Source organism: Artemia sp. Qi Xiang Cuo, chromosome 14 (assembly GCF_049724085.1).
Source record: "Artemia sp. Qi Xiang Cuo chromosome 14, ASM4972408v1, whole genome shotgun sequence".
Lineage (NCBI taxonomy): Eukaryota > Metazoa > Arthropoda > Branchiopoda > Anostraca > Artemiidae > Artemia > Artemia sp. Qi Xiang Cuo.
Window position 1 is genome coordinate 33,555,104 of NC_142807.1, and position 17,138 is coordinate 33,572,241.

General features: G+C 36.5%; 2 protein-coding genes across 6 annotated transcripts in view; one reads left to right on the top strand and one right to left on the bottom strand.

Moving 5' to 3' along the window:
* The first annotated feature begins 719 nt into the window (after nucleotides 1–719).
* LOC148944389 (uncharacterized) lies at nucleotides 720–4,727 on the top strand. The gene is made up of 2 exons (XM_089100395.1): nucleotides 720–873; nucleotides 4,127–4,727. Exons 1-2 carry the CDS (start codon nucleotides 818–820, stop codon nucleotides 4,401–4,403), a joined length of 333 nt encoding a protein of 110 aa, XP_088956521.1. The 5' UTR covers nucleotides 720–817; the 3' UTR covers nucleotides 4,404–4,727.
* Nucleotides 4,728–4,974: 247 nt separating this feature from the next.
* CYLD (ubiquitin carboxyl-terminal hydrolase CYLD) overlaps nucleotides 4,975–17,138 on the bottom strand; it is a 115,793-nt gene continuing 103,629 nt past the window's right edge. For 2 of the 5 annotated variants that reach the window (XM_089100511.1, XM_089100512.1), the window contains exons 10-11: nucleotides 15,170–15,386; nucleotides 4,975–5,369 (exon numbers count right to left, since the gene is read on the bottom strand). In XM_089100511.1, coding sequence (XP_088956637.1) covers nucleotides 5,176–5,369; nucleotides 15,170–15,386 — 411 coding nt within the window. In that variant the 3' untranslated portion in view covers nucleotides 4,975–5,175. The remainder of the gene's footprint in view (nucleotides 5,370–15,169; nucleotides 15,387–17,138) is intronic. The other 3 variants (XM_089100513.1, XM_089100514.1, XM_089100515.1) reach the window with 2 other exon arrangements.

The following is a 17,138-nucleotide window of genomic DNA, read 5'->3' on the forward strand; positions in this document are numbered from 1 at the left end:
ACGTTTCTTTGAAAACTTATTTTGGGGAAAAATGTTTCTTTAATTAATTTAAAAAAAGAAGAATATTTTCTGCAACTTAAGCTTTGAAACTGCTATAAAAATAAGTGAGATAAGATTTGATAAAATTATGCATCTGTATTCTGCCTTTTGGAAAAACAAAATCATAATAAAAACCAGTTTGTTAAGTTAATACAGGTCACATACCTGTTTTTTTTCTTTTGATTTTTAACTGAGGAATTATATAACTGAGGAGGAATAAAATAACTGAAATAGCAATAGATAAACTGTTTCTATTCTCTTTTTCTTTGAGGCGGGTGGGGGATGGGGTCAGAAACCGAAAAAAACTACGAGAATAAGAATAGGAAACATGTTTCTGTTTTTTTTTGTTTTACGACACAGACACAGTGTTAGGGAAAGAATCCCACTACCGATATTTCGGCTGAATTTGGCGCTGATTGAAGATTCAGTGGTATATTTGATTCTGCGTCTAACACAATCATATTCTTTTCAGAAACATCTACAAAGATGAGTATTTATGGAAACGGCTATTTATAGCCTGTCTTTACGTGGTTAGATAGCAGATGACAAGCAAACTGAATTGTAACTTTGTTATAAAAGATAGCTTATAAAGTGAATGAATAAAATTTTGGTTCATCTTAACTTTCATCCAGGAATAAAACGAAAATGGAAGTTTTATCTTGAAAATTCTATACATTCTTTTAGGTATATTCTTCTGACACAGGATGGATCTTTGAGAGAAGATGCCAGACAAATCCCAGGGACTCCAATAATATACTTGCATCGTAAAACCCCGACTATGGAACGTCCGTCAGAAATGAGCTCTGAAAAAGTTAACGAAGAGACTACTCAAAAGTAAAAATAATTTTTTCTACTGATCTGAACTGACTTTAAGTCACGTTTGTCCTAGAAGTAGTGATGATATGATGCTAATATATCTCGATTTCGGTTGGAATCCCGATTACACCTCGATATATTGATTCATACACGGTTCCCGGTTACAAGAATATTTTTTTTCTTTTTTTACGGTATCGATAACAATTACATGACTCTTTTGTCGGTTCGAATTCTTATTCCACCTCGATATCTTGATTCCAAACACGGTACCCGATTCCGATTCCAAGAATAATTATCTTTTTCTTTTTATACGGAATCGATAACAATAACAAGACATTTTCATCAGCAAACATTAAAATAGAAGAAGACTAAAAATTACAGAAGAATAGCGAGGTATCTGGAAATTTTGTTAACTAAAAAAAAAAAAAAAAATTTCCAGTATAAAGTAAATGTAATGTTTCATTTAAGTGTTTTTTTCTAATGCTCTTTTTTCTACTGCTAAGAATCTTTCCTGGAAGTAGTGATGGGACGATGCTAATATTTTTGTCGATTTCGGTTCGAATTCCGATTCCACCTCGATATCTTGTTTCCAAATACGGTAAAGTATTTGGTCAGTTTGAAATCAGAAACCAGTTCCTTCTAGATATGGCCACTAAAAAATTACAGAAGAATAGCGAGGTATCTGGAAATTTTGTTAACTAAAAAAAAAAATCCCAATATAAAGTAAATGTAATGTTTTTTTCTACTGCTCTGAACTGACTAAGAATCTTTCCTGGAAGTAGTGATGGGGCGATGCTAATATTTTTGTCGATTTCGGTTCGAATTCTGATTCCACGTCGATATCTTGATTCCAAATACGGTACCCGATTTCGATTCGAAGAATAATTATCTTTTTCTTTTTATACGTTATCGATAACAATCACAAGACTTTAGGCAGCCACATTAACAAAACCAAGTTGGTATTAGACAGTTTTCTGATGCAACAGTTGATTATATTTGCTGTTTCTTAATTGCAGGCTTAAAATCTAAAACCGAAAAACGTACACAGAACTTAATACTATGTCAGGTATCATCCAAATGTTTTTTTTGTGTATTTACTCGCTTCTTGTACTAGTGCCTCCTGGCTATATCCATGAATGACTTTTTTTGCACTCAGCAAATTTAATTGATTCCAAGCATAAGTTAATTGCATTCCAAGTACCGTCAAAGATTAACAATTTGTAGAATAATTGAAAAAATTAGCTACATAAAAAGCTTTTTCCCCGAACAGTTTGAAACTTAAATCCGTAAGTCACTGGGTCAAGGGGACCCGAATGTACAAGAACAATTCTACTTTTAATGCCCTTTCTGAGGGTCAAATGTGATCGGGGGGGGGAGAAATAGCCCCATGCCCTTTTAACAAAGAATGAACAAAATGAATTTCCAAGGGAATATAGACCACATTGCTAAGAAAGGGCATGTCATACTTACATAGTTGCCTTATAAAAGTGCTTGGGAGGGCTTTGTCAGTAAACTGCGAAGAAAAGGAGCTTAGAGGGTCAAGATTGGCTCTTGGGTCAGGAGACCTGCATGTCAATTGTAGGGTAGATAATATTTACCACTCCCACCCTTTTCAGAGTTTCTTGGTTTAAAATGGGAAGGATAATGGATTGAACGGGCTTGAGGGTGTGAGGATTAAGCTTAGGGTTGAGGAAGTGGACGAGAAGACATAGGGAAGACAGCTGATGCCATCCTTGGGCGGTAAGATACCGGTGCTGGGGGTAAACGTTACCCCATTTTGTCACCTTCCCCTTGGAAGGGGCTCACGGAGGATGCTAGCCCTCGTAAGACTTGGGTAAATGCGCCATGGGAAGCTGATTCTTTGTGAGTCACGAGGAACCGCTCTTTAACCAAAGGTCCTCGAGAGTGGGGACAGCCGGGGTAGATGGCCATCGTTAGAAGGCATGGAATAGAAAGCTTTATTTGCGGGTGGAAGAAGGGGGTGCAATGTTATTATCGGAAGGAGGGGCGGGTGAGCTTGGATACCGGAAGGTGTGGGAGGAAGGCTGTCACCTGCCTAAATGAAATTTGTACCACTATCTGTCAAGTCCTTGAACAATACAAATGCGAGTTTTTCGTTGTTATATTTCCATACCTTTACCCCCTAAAACTTTAGGGAACAGATGTTGTTTGGCAACAGCTGGTATATATATTTTTTTTTTACTTGCTTTTTCCCGAACCTCGTACTTGTCTTGGGATAGAGCTTTTGCCCTCATTAAGACACACTAATAATGATTGGCTTTCTGGATACGGCTGATTCACTTAAGATTCCAACGAATAAAATTCTTTATATCTTTTTAGCTCATTTCCAAGCAAGATTTGGCTTTTTTCATTTAATAATGACCAAGAATAACCAACTTCTTGGCATTTGTAAAGTTGAAAAGAATCCAAAATTTAGATACGTCTTTTGTGCTTAGCACGCCAGTAATGACATTTTTTAAGCGGGTTTTGTGTTCCAAATGTAGAAGTTTAGTTAGACATCCACGTGAACACTGCTTGAAAAACAAAAAAAAATATGAACACAGGGGATGAAGATGGTGGAGACTAAAGCTTTTTGATTGGCTGAGTGTGCAACCTTAGACACGAGTTTCACAGAATGTGGAACTCAAAGCGAGGGCGCGTGCGCATACACAGGATTTGTTTCAGGGGGGGGAGGGAGGGGCTGAGAAAAGCAAAAAAATGGGCAAATTGTGTGGCGAATGGGGAAATACAGTGCAAATGTAAAAATGTTGGTAAGAGAAAGGGCTGGTCTGATAATTAAAAATCATTCAGATAAGTAACCTATAGTGTCTGTAGTTCGGAGAGAAACTTAATGTAATGGTTTTTCGCAGAAAGCATCAACACAAAACTGAATCCGAAATTTTTTTAAAGATTTAAATTTATGTTGTTTAACAAAATAAAAAATCAAACCAATATAAAATTGTCCTAGGTAGACCCCCCCCCCCTTCCCCGCCAAAATTTATATTTTTTTTCAAGTTTCCCCGTAATTTTCATATAATTCGCCTGTTTTACTACATTTGACGCATCTTCTCTCCAAAGTGATTTCCCAACGTTTGGTAAACAGTATCGGTTCTGAATCCATTTTAAGGTTTTTATTCCTTCTACGTATTGCACGTATCTTTAATACTACGTAGATTTGGATTTGCACTTTTTATCTGTTGTAAACAATTTCAAAAATATAAAAATTACTTTATTTAAGACGCTGGTAGACTAACGATAATTTTCTTTTTAGAATGGATGTATCCGAATTTCAGAAAGAGAGACTAAAGGAGCTTAAAGAGAAAATAATAGGAGACACTGAGAAGCCCTCAAAAAAGAAGAGAAAGAAAAAAGGAGGACCGAACCCGCTATCTTGTTTAAAGAAAAAGAAAAAACCGTGCGGACAAAAAAATAATACCGAGATGCTTGTTGAACAACCAAAGAAGAAAAGAAGACGAGTTAAAATAGCTAAACACATTAGGGAACACTGGGCGGCGCTGGAGGAACAACAGAATGTGAATCGTACTTAAAACAAGGCTTTACATCTTACTTTTAGTAAACTTGGAAATATGTGTTAGTTGAATGATTGAATTCAGGAATTTAATTGAAAAGTGAATATCCAGTGTTTTTTAAAACCAAGATGGTACTGGCCAAGTTTCATTTCAGTAGAGCTTAACTCATCGTGGTTAGTTTGTTGAATATATATATTTCATTGAATTTATTAATAAATGAATCTTTGTGCCTATTAACCATTTACTTTTTTCTTTTTAATTACCACCCATTGTTTATGCGATCACAACCCTTCTGCTTGATAGACAGAGATTCAAAAGGCAATTTGCGAACTTGGTACGATTTTGGCATTTAGTTTTTTGAGGTTTTTCGAAAAGGGCTTTTCCAAATTCAATTTGACTTTTTTGATCTTTTCAGTTCCGAGAGTGATGTTTTACATTCGATTTACAACCGCCATTTTGGAGAGGAGAGAGAGAGAGATTTATCTTTCTACATATTTAAAGACGAATAATGTCAATTACTCCTTTCTCTGGAATGATTACTTTGACGGTTTAGCATAACGTTGCTGATATAAAAACAGATGAAAATACTATATAAACTTGGGAACTAATTCTGCATTAATTTATTTAAGGACAAGATACTCTATTTAAAGGTCATAAAATCAAATTCACAATAGAACGTCATGCAATCAAAACTAAAACTTTTCTTAATACTGAAAGGCTCAAGTAAAAAAGAAGAAACGCTAATGAGTATGTATCATAAATGTAATTTTGGCTGTGTCTCAAATTAGTTTCATCGATACATCATCACATCTGTACTTTGGTATAGGCACAGGTAAGCATCAGAAAACAACCTTTTGACTAGTTCTGGGACACTATCTCTTCCAACAGGTGAATTTAAAACTGAGTGGTCCCATTCTTCACGTAGCCATTGTCCCAGCTCAGGGCAAGGTTGCATTTCAGGGATGTTATATCCATGCTGCTCACCTGAAAGAATGCAATAACAGATAGGCCTAGTAATATGTCTCCACATGCGCAGCAAAAGGAATTATAATGAAAGAAAAATCCGAATAATCGCCCCCCCCCCTTTTTTTAATGTTTAGTTTATAATAATACCTAGCCAAAAGGCCAAATATTTTAGCTGAAACATAAGCATTAAATCTTAGTTTGGGTTTCGGTCTTTCGAGTTTACCTCATGTTGAATAGGTAGGGGCAGTCTCCAACAGTAAATTATCTAATATGCTAGGATTCCTGCAAAAGCAAGTATAGTTTTTCATATTTCCGAGCGGTGCTCTTAGAGTTAGTTGTACCCGTATGGGGCTCTTAACTGGTCACCGAGTTTTTCATAAACGTGCCTATGTAAGCTTATAGATTTATGCCAACAAAGAACCAGCTATTCTGAAACGCTCGTCACAGTTTATTAAGTTATTTCACATTTATATATTTGATTGGATTGTTTTTATTCAATTGGTCACAATCATAAAATACTTGAAAGTTCCATGAAATATGTAAGAACAATATCTTCTTAATTGAGTACGGTAGATTGCTTAATTAAAATGACACGATCTTTGAGATATGCCTTTTAAGCAAATGTGAAGGGGATGGGGTTCAGTTCAATTGATCTAATTGGTTCTAATTAATTCTGATGGATCTAATTGATTCAGTTCAGATTTGATCTTAAATAAAAAGAGGGTAAAAAGAACAAAAATCAGACCAATATGTAAAACAACTTTATATTTAAAATTTTAGTTTGATTTTTCCTTTTTATTGTCTTTTAATTTTATATTTCTCCCTATTTTGAATTATTATTTGATTTTTCTTCTTTTTTTTGCTTCCTACTGGCCACAGACTCGTTGTTTTGACTGTTTACTTCTTTGGTTTTGTCATGGTAGGCCCGTTCAGCTTTAGATATTTTACTTTATGTATGCAAGAGAGTTGATACCATGTAAAAACAAAAACAATTATTACGTTAATTTTGTAATATATTTTGATTAAACGTCTCAATTTGAACATCAATCAAAATTGACTTCAACCTGAAAATACGGTCACTGGACCCGAGCTTCACAGATGTCGGTATATCCGGACATGGTCAGTTGCCCCCACCCCCCAAATAGTTTGTAGGACAAATTGGCGTTATTTAGAAAAATTTGGAGAAAAAAATATTATATAGCCCATGCCCCTTGACTCTCCGGAAGTGGACCCCTCTTACCCCCCCCCCCACTCCAATAAAAATGCTGGAGCTAAATCTTTGCGTGGCTGATATATCTAACAAATGCCTCTTAACAACACGTCCGTCAGGTGTATAGTTTCCAATTCTCAATACCTTCGCAGTCTTAATCTTAGGCTTTGAAAAAAAAGAAAGAAAAAAAGAATCAAACTGACAAACAGTTCAGTAACCACATATTATACAAATATACCCATTACTGGGTCTCTCAGCTCCGTAAACAGCAACGTCCACAACAGGGGGTGTGCGATTACGTAATTACTTGAATTGGTCGACTCAGTGATTAAACTTTAATTGTCCGAAAAAACAGTTCAATTATTGATTCGGTATTTTTTAAAGTAATTAAAATTCGCCTACGGAGTTTTTTTTAGTTTCATTACAGATGTCTGACCATAAGCTTTGTAATGAGCTTTGCCACCTAGACAAGCTTTTTGGCTCTAGCAGTACCTGAAAAGTGGACTGAATACAAATAAGAAAAAAAAGAAACCTATTCAATTTCAACTAGTTAGGAATTTTGATATTGCAGACACGCCCTTTTGATAGATAACCTGTATGTATGAAGTGTCTTTTGATTTAGTTAAACATTCCCTTAAGTTTCACCTTAATACCCTCAGCCTTCTTGGATACACCCAGGATTAAGCTTCCCTCTCTTTTCCAATAGCAAGTCCTCTATGTAAACAATGGTCAAATTCATAATTTACAACCCTTGCTCCGGGGGCTGTGTGGATTTCAGGTTTTCCTCAGATGCATAGTTATTGGACCTTTTCACTATTTTTAACAAAATGATCATCTCAAAATTCTGATTAGTGTTGAAGCGTGGGGGGGGGGGGGAGAGATGGAGGGAGTAAAAGGTCTGGGAGAGGGCTGGTCGCCATTTGATCACTTTTGAACATCCCCCTTAATATACCCTGAAAGTTTCAACTAAATATCCTCAGTCGTTCCTGAGATATTGCTAATACTCCCTTTGGGCAACCAGCAAGAATATAGTGTGTTTTGGTTGTGTTCGATATTCCCCTTGGTTTTCCTGGAGGTTCCACCCTATTGCCCTAAGCCTTTTTGAGACCCGGGGTCGAACATGCCCCTCTTTCCCCAATAAAAAACCCTATATGCTAGCAATGAACAACTTGGATAACTTACAGCCCTGGGCCTAGGGACTGGGGGGGTCGTGTCATCCCCGTAAGCATAGTTATTTGATCTTTAGACTATTTTAACAAAATGGCTCTAAAATTTGTAATATAAAATTGACGTCTTTGGGGAGATAGCAGCTAAAAAGGGCGTGGGAAGTGGGTTATTATCCTCCGATCACTTTTAATTCTTAAAAAGGGCGCTAGAATTCTCAATTTCCAATCGAATGAGCCACCTCCAAAGTTTCAATTATTACGTTAATTTTGTCATATATTTTGATTAAACGTCTCAATTTGAACATCAATTAAAATTGACTTCAACCTGAAAATACGGTCACTGGACCCGAGCTTCACAGATGTCGGTATATCCGGACATGGTCAGTTGCCCCCACCCCCCCAAATAGTTTGTAGGACAAATTGGCGTTATTTAGAAAAATTTGGAGAAAAAAATATTATATAGCCCATGCCCCCTGACAAACAGTTCAGTAACCACATATTATACAAATATACCCATTACTAGGTCTCTCAGCTCCGTAAACAGCAACGTCCACAACAGGGGATGTGCGATTACGTAATTACTTGAATTGGTCGACTCAGTGATTAAACTTTAATTGTCCGAAAAAACAGTTCAATTATTGATTCGGTATTTTTTAAAGTAATTACAATTTGCCTACGGAGTTTTTTTTAGTTTCATTACAGATATCTGACCATAAGCTTTGTAATAAGCTTTGCCACATAGACAAGCTTTTTGGCTCTAGCAGTACCTGAAAAGTGGACTGAATACAAATAAGAAAAAAAAGAAACCTATTCAATTTCAACTAGTTAGGAATTTTGATATTGCAGACACGCCCTTTTGATAGATAACCTGTATGTATGAAGTGTCTTTTGATTTAGTTAAACATTGCCTTAAGTTTCACCTTAATACCCTCAGCCTTCTTGGATATACCCAGGATTAAACTTCCCTCTCTTTTCCAATAGCAAGTCCTCTATGTAAACAATGGTCAAATTCATAATTTACAACCCTTGCTCCGGGGGCTGTGTGGATTTCAGGTTTTCCTCAGATGCATAGTTATTGGACCTTTTCACTATTTTTAAGAAAATGATCATCTCAAAATTTTGATTAGTGTTGAAGCGTGGGGGGGGGGGGGATGGAGGGAGTAAAAGGTCTGGGAGAGGGCTGGTCGCCATTTGATCAATTTTGAACATCCCCCTTAATATACCCTGAAAGTTTCATTACAGATATGTTTTAATCAAAAGTGAAAAAAAAACACAATGATAATGTACAAAACCTATCGCTGTGTTCTCTAAAAACACATTTCACACTTTCTATTGTTCAGTTCATTAGTGTGGAGTAAATCCTGTATGCAGAAATATAACCTAAGCGTAAAGAGCCTAACCTAAGCGGATTACGATGGTTGCCAGACTAATATTTAGGGTATTTTCTGATCGTTCCAAGTTTTACCGTTGCTCTTAACTATCTTTTGTAAACGCTTGGTTTTTGTTATATAACATCGTAAAAGACCACTATTCATTTAGCTTTAGAAGATAGCTTAGTAAATTCAATGTATATTCAAACAATGTGCACGCTCGACGGAGAGTGGATGCAGTCAACTGTAAGTTACATCCATTTTATAGGTTGATTAGTATTGACTCATAGAGCAAGATGTTCATATACACTCGATTTCGGCTTTTATTTTGTCCTTTGCTATATGTATAACGGGCATAATGGGTAACGATAAAGGACAAATTTTTGTCTGATTTCTTTTGGCTTATCCACACACGAAACGTTTCAGCTTAACCTGGATTTTGCAATATTCCTAAGAGCTTTTGAGGAGCAGCACCCTTCATATACGGAATGATTTCGGTTCAAAGTTTTAATGTTGTTCCTTACTTTCGGTTGAAACAAGTTTCTTTTCTTGTTTAATTGCTGATCGTTTTACAAATCATGTACAGGTTTAATAAAGATAGGATAAATTGTACATTGTGTAAATACATACGATAATGTAAATTGTATATATATAATTGTATATATTAATAATTGTAAATACATTGGTAGCATCCCGCTTTTTCAGTTTTTCTGCTTAAGAATTAGAATTTTGGATTGTAATTAGAATTTTGGACAAAATTGGAACATTTAGTGAAAACTTTCGATGATCAGTAGTTTTGTTAAATAAGTTCTTAATAATATTAATTAAAAAAAACTCTTTCCACAAAATAAGTTTTTCAAAGAAAAGTAAAGAACTCCATTAAACAAAACATGAGCAAAAATAAAATCAAATAATCTACCAAGCGTGAAACTACCACAAATCAGCATCGATAAATAAATGAAACCCAAAACGAACAGAAATTACAATAAATAACCGAGTCAAACTCAAAACGAGCAGAAATTAACATAAGTTGGGCTCAGAACCCTTATGCCTTCCCAAGGCCAGAACAAAATTTGCACTTTACTGAAAAAATATAAATGTGTTTACTTTTTTAACTTTAATAAATCAAATACTATGAACATTTTGATTACTAAACATCAGTATATGTATATTAAACTGACAATACACATTCATTTGTATTTTTTACAGTAAAGTGCAAATTATGTTCTGGCCTTGAGAAGGCATAGGGGTTTTGAGCCCAACTTATGTTAATTTCTGCTCGTTTTGATAATTTCTGCTCGTTTTGAGTTTGATTCGGTTATTTATTGTAATTTCCGTTCGTTTTGGGTTTCATTTATTAATTGATGCTGATTTGTGGTAGTTTCACGCTTGGTGGATTATTTTAATTTTATTTTTGCTCATTTTTGGTTTAACAGACTTCTTTACTTTTCTTTGAAAAACTTATTTTGTGGAAAAAGTTTTCTTAATTAATTTCTGTTCTTTTTATATTGACATAGTCTTTTCAGGGAAAAAGAAAATCATAGTTTAAATCTTTTTGTTTTTTTAAGACTTTATAGTTGGGCCTGCTATTTGTTTTCTGGAGGAAAATTTTCAGCAAATTTTAACAACATACACACTTTTAAAAATCTGGACACAAATAGTAGTGTTTAATTTAGTTTCATCCCTCCTCTAGTTGGCCTGAAATGGAAAACTTGATATCATTCGCAAAAAAAATCTGTATACTTTCTTTGATAGCTTGGATACACTCACGCTATTTTGATTTGTTTAAATTTTAAGAGCAAAAGTAGCCCCGAAAGTATGAACATACTACCCTTAGTCGTTCTAGGGATACTGCTGAGATGCCTTATTGGGAATTAGCATTAACACTGGGAATTTTGATTCAATCTTAAGGCGACATTTAGTTTTTTAACATAATGGGCAAATGGGAGGGTGGGCTTGGGAGGAGGATTAGTTGCCCTCCAATCACTTTCGACTATTAAAAAGGGCATCAGCCCTTTCTATTTTCAATCGAATGAACCCTTTTCGAAGTTCCCACGACAACTTCTTCGATACGAAGTGCCCTGGTCTAAACAACAACAACAACAACAACAACAACAACAAAAATAATACATTATACCCACACGAGCCCTTTTTGATGTTTTTACAACATCGCTTTCTATAAAAGCCTTACATGCTCCCAGGGTATAACTTACAACTCTTGCCATGAGGGTTGTGGGGGGGGATGGGTTGTCATCCTTAAAGACCTAATTTCCAAAACTTTAAACTACGTTGAATAAAATGGCTATCTAAAAATTTTGATTGAATGTGTTTGGGGAAAAGGTTGGCATGAGAGGGTGGTTAGTTGCCCTCAAATCACTTTCGACTATTAAAAAGAGCACCAGCCCTTTGAATTTCCAATCGAATGAGCCCTTTTTCAAGTTTCTACGACAAAGATTTCAATGAAAACCTTATATGCCCCCAGGTCATAACTTATAACCCTTGTCCTGAAGAATGTGGGGGGAGTGTCCTGCTCAAAGGTATAATTTCCTGAACTTCAAACTGGGTGGAACAAAATGACCCTATCTCAAAATTTTGATTGGATATGTTTGGGGAAATGGTGGGCGTGGAAAAGGTGTTAGTTGCCTTCCAATCACTTTCGACTATTAAAAAGAGCACTAGCCATTTCAATTTCCAATCGAATGAGCCCTTTTTGAAGTTTCTACGATAACGCGTTCTGTAAAACCTTATATGCCCCAAGGGCATAACTTACAATCTTACAACTTACGTAATCTGGAAATCAACAACGCTGAACAAAATGGCTATCTAAAAACTTTGATTGGATGTGTTTGGGGAAAAGGTGGGCGAGAGAGGGGGGTTAGTTGCCCTCAAATCACTTTCGACTATTAAAAGGCGCTAGACCTTTGAATTTCCAATCGAATGAGCCCTTTTTGAAGTTTCTACGACAAAGATTTCAATTAAAACTTATATGCCCCCAGGGTATAAATTATAAGCCTTGCCCTGAAGACTGTGGGGGGAGTGTCATGCTCAAAGGTATAATTTCCTGAACTTTAAAATACGTGGAACAAAATGGCTATTTCAAAATTTTGATTGGATGGGTTTGGGGAAATGGTGGGCGTGGAAGGGGTGTTAGTTGCCTTCCAATTATTTTCGACTATTATAAAGGGTACTAGTAATTTCAATTTCTTATTGAATGAGCCGTTTTTAAAGTTTCTACGACAACGCGTTCTATAAAAACTTTATATGCCCCCAGGGCATAATTTACAACACTTGTCCTGAGGGCTGTGAGGGGGGGGGTTGTCATCCTCAAAGACCTAATTTACAGAACTTAAAACTATGTTGAATAAAATGGCTAGCATAAAATGTTTTTTAGATGTGCTTGGGGATACGGTGGGTGTGAGAGGGGGGTTAGTTACCTTCATATCACTCTCAATTGCTCAGAATAGGACTAGTCTATCCAATTCCCAGTCGAACGAGCCTTTTTTGAAATTTTTACGACAATATTTTCTATAAAACATCATATAACCCCAAAGCATAACTTAAAACACTTGCCCTGAGGGCCGTGGGAGAGTGTCCTCCTCAAAAACATAATTTCTATGTGAAAATCAACTACGCTGAACAAAATGGCTATAAAAATTTTTTGATTGGATGGGGTCGGGACATGGTGGGCGTGAAAGGGGTGTTAGTTGCCTTCCAATTTCCAATTGAATGAGCCCTTTTCGAAGTTTCTACGGCAACTTCTTCGATACGAGGTGCCCTGCTCTAAAGGAAAAAAAATAATACATTTTGCCAACATCTTCTTATATGCCCTCAGGACATAACTTAAAACCCTTGCCTCGAGGGTTGTGGGGGAGTATCCTCTTCAAAAACATATTTTCTATCTGGAAATCAACTACGCTGAACAAGATGGCTATCTCAAAATTTTGGTTGGATGTGTTTGGGGAATGATGGGCGGGGGGGGGGCTAGTTGCCATCCAATCACTTTCGACTGTTAAAAAGGGCACTAGCCCTTTGAATTTCCAATCGAATGAGCCTTTTTTGAAGTTTCTACGAAAACGCCTTCTATAAAAAACCTTATATGCACCAAGGGCATAACTTACAACGTTTACCCTGAAGGCTGTGGGGGAGTGTCCTCCTCAGAAACATAATTTATATCTGAAAATCAATTACGCTGAACAAAATGGCTATCCCAAAATTTGGATTGGATGTGTTTCAAGAAAAGGTGGGCGTGGAAGGGGTGTTAGTTGCCTTCCAATCACTTTCGAGTTTTAAAAAGGGCACAAGCCACTCCAATTTCCAATTGAATGAGCCTTTTTCGAAGTTTCTACAACAAATTTTTCGATGCGGAGTGCCCTGTTCTAACGGAAAAAAATAATAAATAATACATTGTGCCAACATCGTTCTTATATGCCCTCAGGGCATAACTTAAAACCCTTGCCCCAAGGGTTGTGGGGGAATGTCCTCCTCAACAACATATTTTCTATCTGGAAATCAACTACGATGAACAAAATGGCTCTCTGAAAATTTTGATTGGATGTGTTTGGGGGAATGAGGGTCGTGGGGAGGGGGGGGGGCGAGTGGCCCTCCAATCACTTTCGACTATTAAAAAGGGCACTAGCCACTCCAATTTTCAATTGAATGAGCCCTCTTCGAAGTTTCTACCACAACTCCTTCGATACGAAGTGCCCGGGTATGGAGAAAAAAAAAAACATATTGTGCCCACATCGTTCTCTACTTAGGCAGCGGTATTGCGCTGCCTATGATTTTACTAAATAACTTCTGGTCGACGAAAAGGGGTATTATTGTTCGTATGGATGGGAATTCAGCGAGACTTTTCATCTTCCATTGGGCTGAAATCATCCCGACCTCTACAATAGAGTTCTCTGATATTTGAATACATTATACATATATGTTTGAATACATTGAGACAGTATATATAGACAGGAAAAAGATCAATATTACCGTTGAAAATCGCTGAAAACAAAACTCCAGGTAGCACTTAACTCTTTCCCCCCAAAGAAATTTCCAGGTCATTATTCCCCAACTCGCCTTTTCCGCTCCTGTTCTGGTTGACAGGTAAATGTAATACTTTATGCTACATGGATGAAGATTGTCCCTATGAGAGGGGTAATATTACCACCACCACCCCCGTAGCGCTAATAATAAAGGCTTAGAAAAAAAATATTCCCAGGAATCAAGAGGGATTACATATGAATTTCAATCACCTTTCTTTCCCTAAAACTCATTCTGTAGTTATTTGACGAATCAATGAGTTTGGATATTTAGGCGTCCAAATGCACTCTTTGCGGCTTCTCTCGGGGGGGGGGGGGAGGTGTACATACTCTTAAAGTTAATTAAGGTTAGAGGGACACCAGTATTAAAGCGATCTAATCAAATCCGAGTCTACAACAGCATCTTATGGTTAAGTGTTTTCACCTAGCGCCATTGACAAATTAATTGTAATAAACACACCATTGCGACTATCTCTATTTGAGAAAAATTATTAAAATTGAACTGAAAAAAAAAAAAAATAGAATTGCTTGCACAATTATACAATAATCGACTAATCGAGCGTATTCTTTGGGTACTAAGATTCAGTTTTCTTTTTAAAAAAAAAAATTTTTTTTTTCTTTTTTAAAGATTAAATTTTTTGTTTTTTTTGTTTTTGCGCAGATGAAGGAGACTTTGATCATTTATATTAGAGTTTGAAACTGATCAAAAACCTGAAACTACAAGTATGTCTAATAAGGTAACACTTATTACCTAATTAGGCAAGTTTGGTATTTAGAACTATTAATAACATTATGATGAAATTCAGTTTAATCTGTTTAACTCTCTTTTTCTTTTTTTCTAAACTCAAAGATGAGTCTCCTTTATAGGACCTTGATTCAACTGCGGTGACTTAGTAAAGAGAGGTATATATCCCCTGTAGGCTACTGTTTTTTTCCGCCCGCTACTTTATACAGAAGGGGCTTTATACTAAAGAGAGGCTACTCTACACTTGTAGTGACACAACAAGTGCAACAATTGCGAAATATTGGGGGAAGAGACTACCTTTTCTATCAGCCATAGAATCAAAGAAACACCAGGGCGCATCAGGACCGTTGCCACATTTAGAAAACGCAACATAATGGGATGTTGCGATACAGACAACAGCAAATAATTCCATATATAGTCTTGGTAGCTGACAATGTTCCTGAACCATGACAAAGTCTGATGGGACAGAGAGCTGCTTTATTTTGTGATTAGCTCGAGTGCGATGTGTGTGAACCTGAAACAATTAAATGACGGTCATATTTAAAAAGATCTAATATTGAAAAAAAAAAAAAAACTAAATATAGTAATAAGTAGCGTGAAAAATGGATATAAAAGAAATTGAATTTTGTCAGGGATGACGCGTCTAAATCAAAGATAAAAAACTGTTAAAAATGTGGAAATGCTGCTTTTAGCTTCATGAGTTTGTTTAATTTTCAAGCCTGATCATTTATCTAATCATGATTCTAATTATTAAAATTTAAGTGAAACAGTGGTTATTTTCAAATATCTGTACGCGTTTATTATGCTTTGTCTATGTTTGACATGCTTGCACAGCCCAAACTATTTTGTACTGAATAAAAAATATTCGAAAAAACTTTCTGCCTACTTCTAAAAAATTCTAGGTTGGATCCAAATTAACTTAGATCCTCATGACGAAACCCTATTTAGAATGAATTAAAATAAACCTAAAATTTTCCACGTTTGTCAGTTTACCCAGATCTTGGGACTAGACCTAAAATCGTAAGACAAAAGCTTTTAAGCTTTGGGATAGGCTCTATTTAATTCAACGCAGTACATATAAGAGGTGTGAATTTATGTGTCCACAATGTGTCCGCATTTTCTCCTTTTCCGGATGTATAAAAACCCGGCTAACTGATATTCTAATTATTTCCCCTTTTGTTTTGAAAACAATACACAATTTATAAGACAGGGATATGCTATGAAATTACATCCTCCAAACCAATGCCAACGCTATCATAGGCAGCGCACTAGCGCTGCCTAAGTAAAGAACGATGTGGGCACAATGTGTTTTTTTTCAGCCGGGCCCTTCGTATCGAGTGAGTTGTCGTAGAAACTTTAAAAATCGCTCATTCGTTTGGAAACTGGAGTGGCTTGTGCCCTTTTTTAGTAGTCAAAAATGTTTAATGGGCAACTAGCCGCCCCCCCCCCCCAAGCCCATCATTACCCCACACACATCCAATCAAAACTTTGAGATAGCCATTTTGTTCAGCATAGTTGATTTCCAGATATAAAATATGTTTTTAAGGAGGACACTCCCCCACAACCCTCAGGCTAAGGGTGTTAGGTTATTCACTGGGGGCATATAAGAACGATGTTGGCACAATGTACTATGTATTATTTTTTTTCCTTTAGAGCAGGGCACTTCATATGAAGGAGGTCATCGTAGAAACTTCAAAAGGGGCTCATTCGATTGGAAATTGAGAGTTCTAGTGCCCTTTTTAATAGTAGAAAGTGATTGGAGGGCAACTAGCCCCCCCCCCCACCCCCCTACTTCCCCCAAACACATCCAACCAAAATTTTGAGATAGCCCTTTTGTTCAGCGTAGTTTATTTCCAGCCAGAAAATATGTTTTTGATGAGGACACTCCCCAACAACCCTCAGCGCAAGGGTTTTAAGTTATGCCCTGGGGGCATATAAGATTCTTAAAGAAGGTGTTGTCGTAGAAACTTCAAAACAGGCTCATTCGATTGGAAATTCAAAGGGCTAGTATCCTTTTTAACAGTCAAAAGTGACTGGAGGGCAATAGCCCCCCCCCCCGCCCATCATTCCCCAAAACACAACCAATCAAAACTTTGAGATAGCCATTCTGTTCAGCGTAGTTGATTTCCAAATAAAAAAAATGTTTTCGAGGAGGACGCTCTCCCACAACCCTCAGGGCAAGGGTTGTAAGTTATGCCCTGGGGGCATATAAGGTTTTTATAGAAAGCGTTGTCGTAGAAACTTCAAAAAATGTTCATTTGATTGG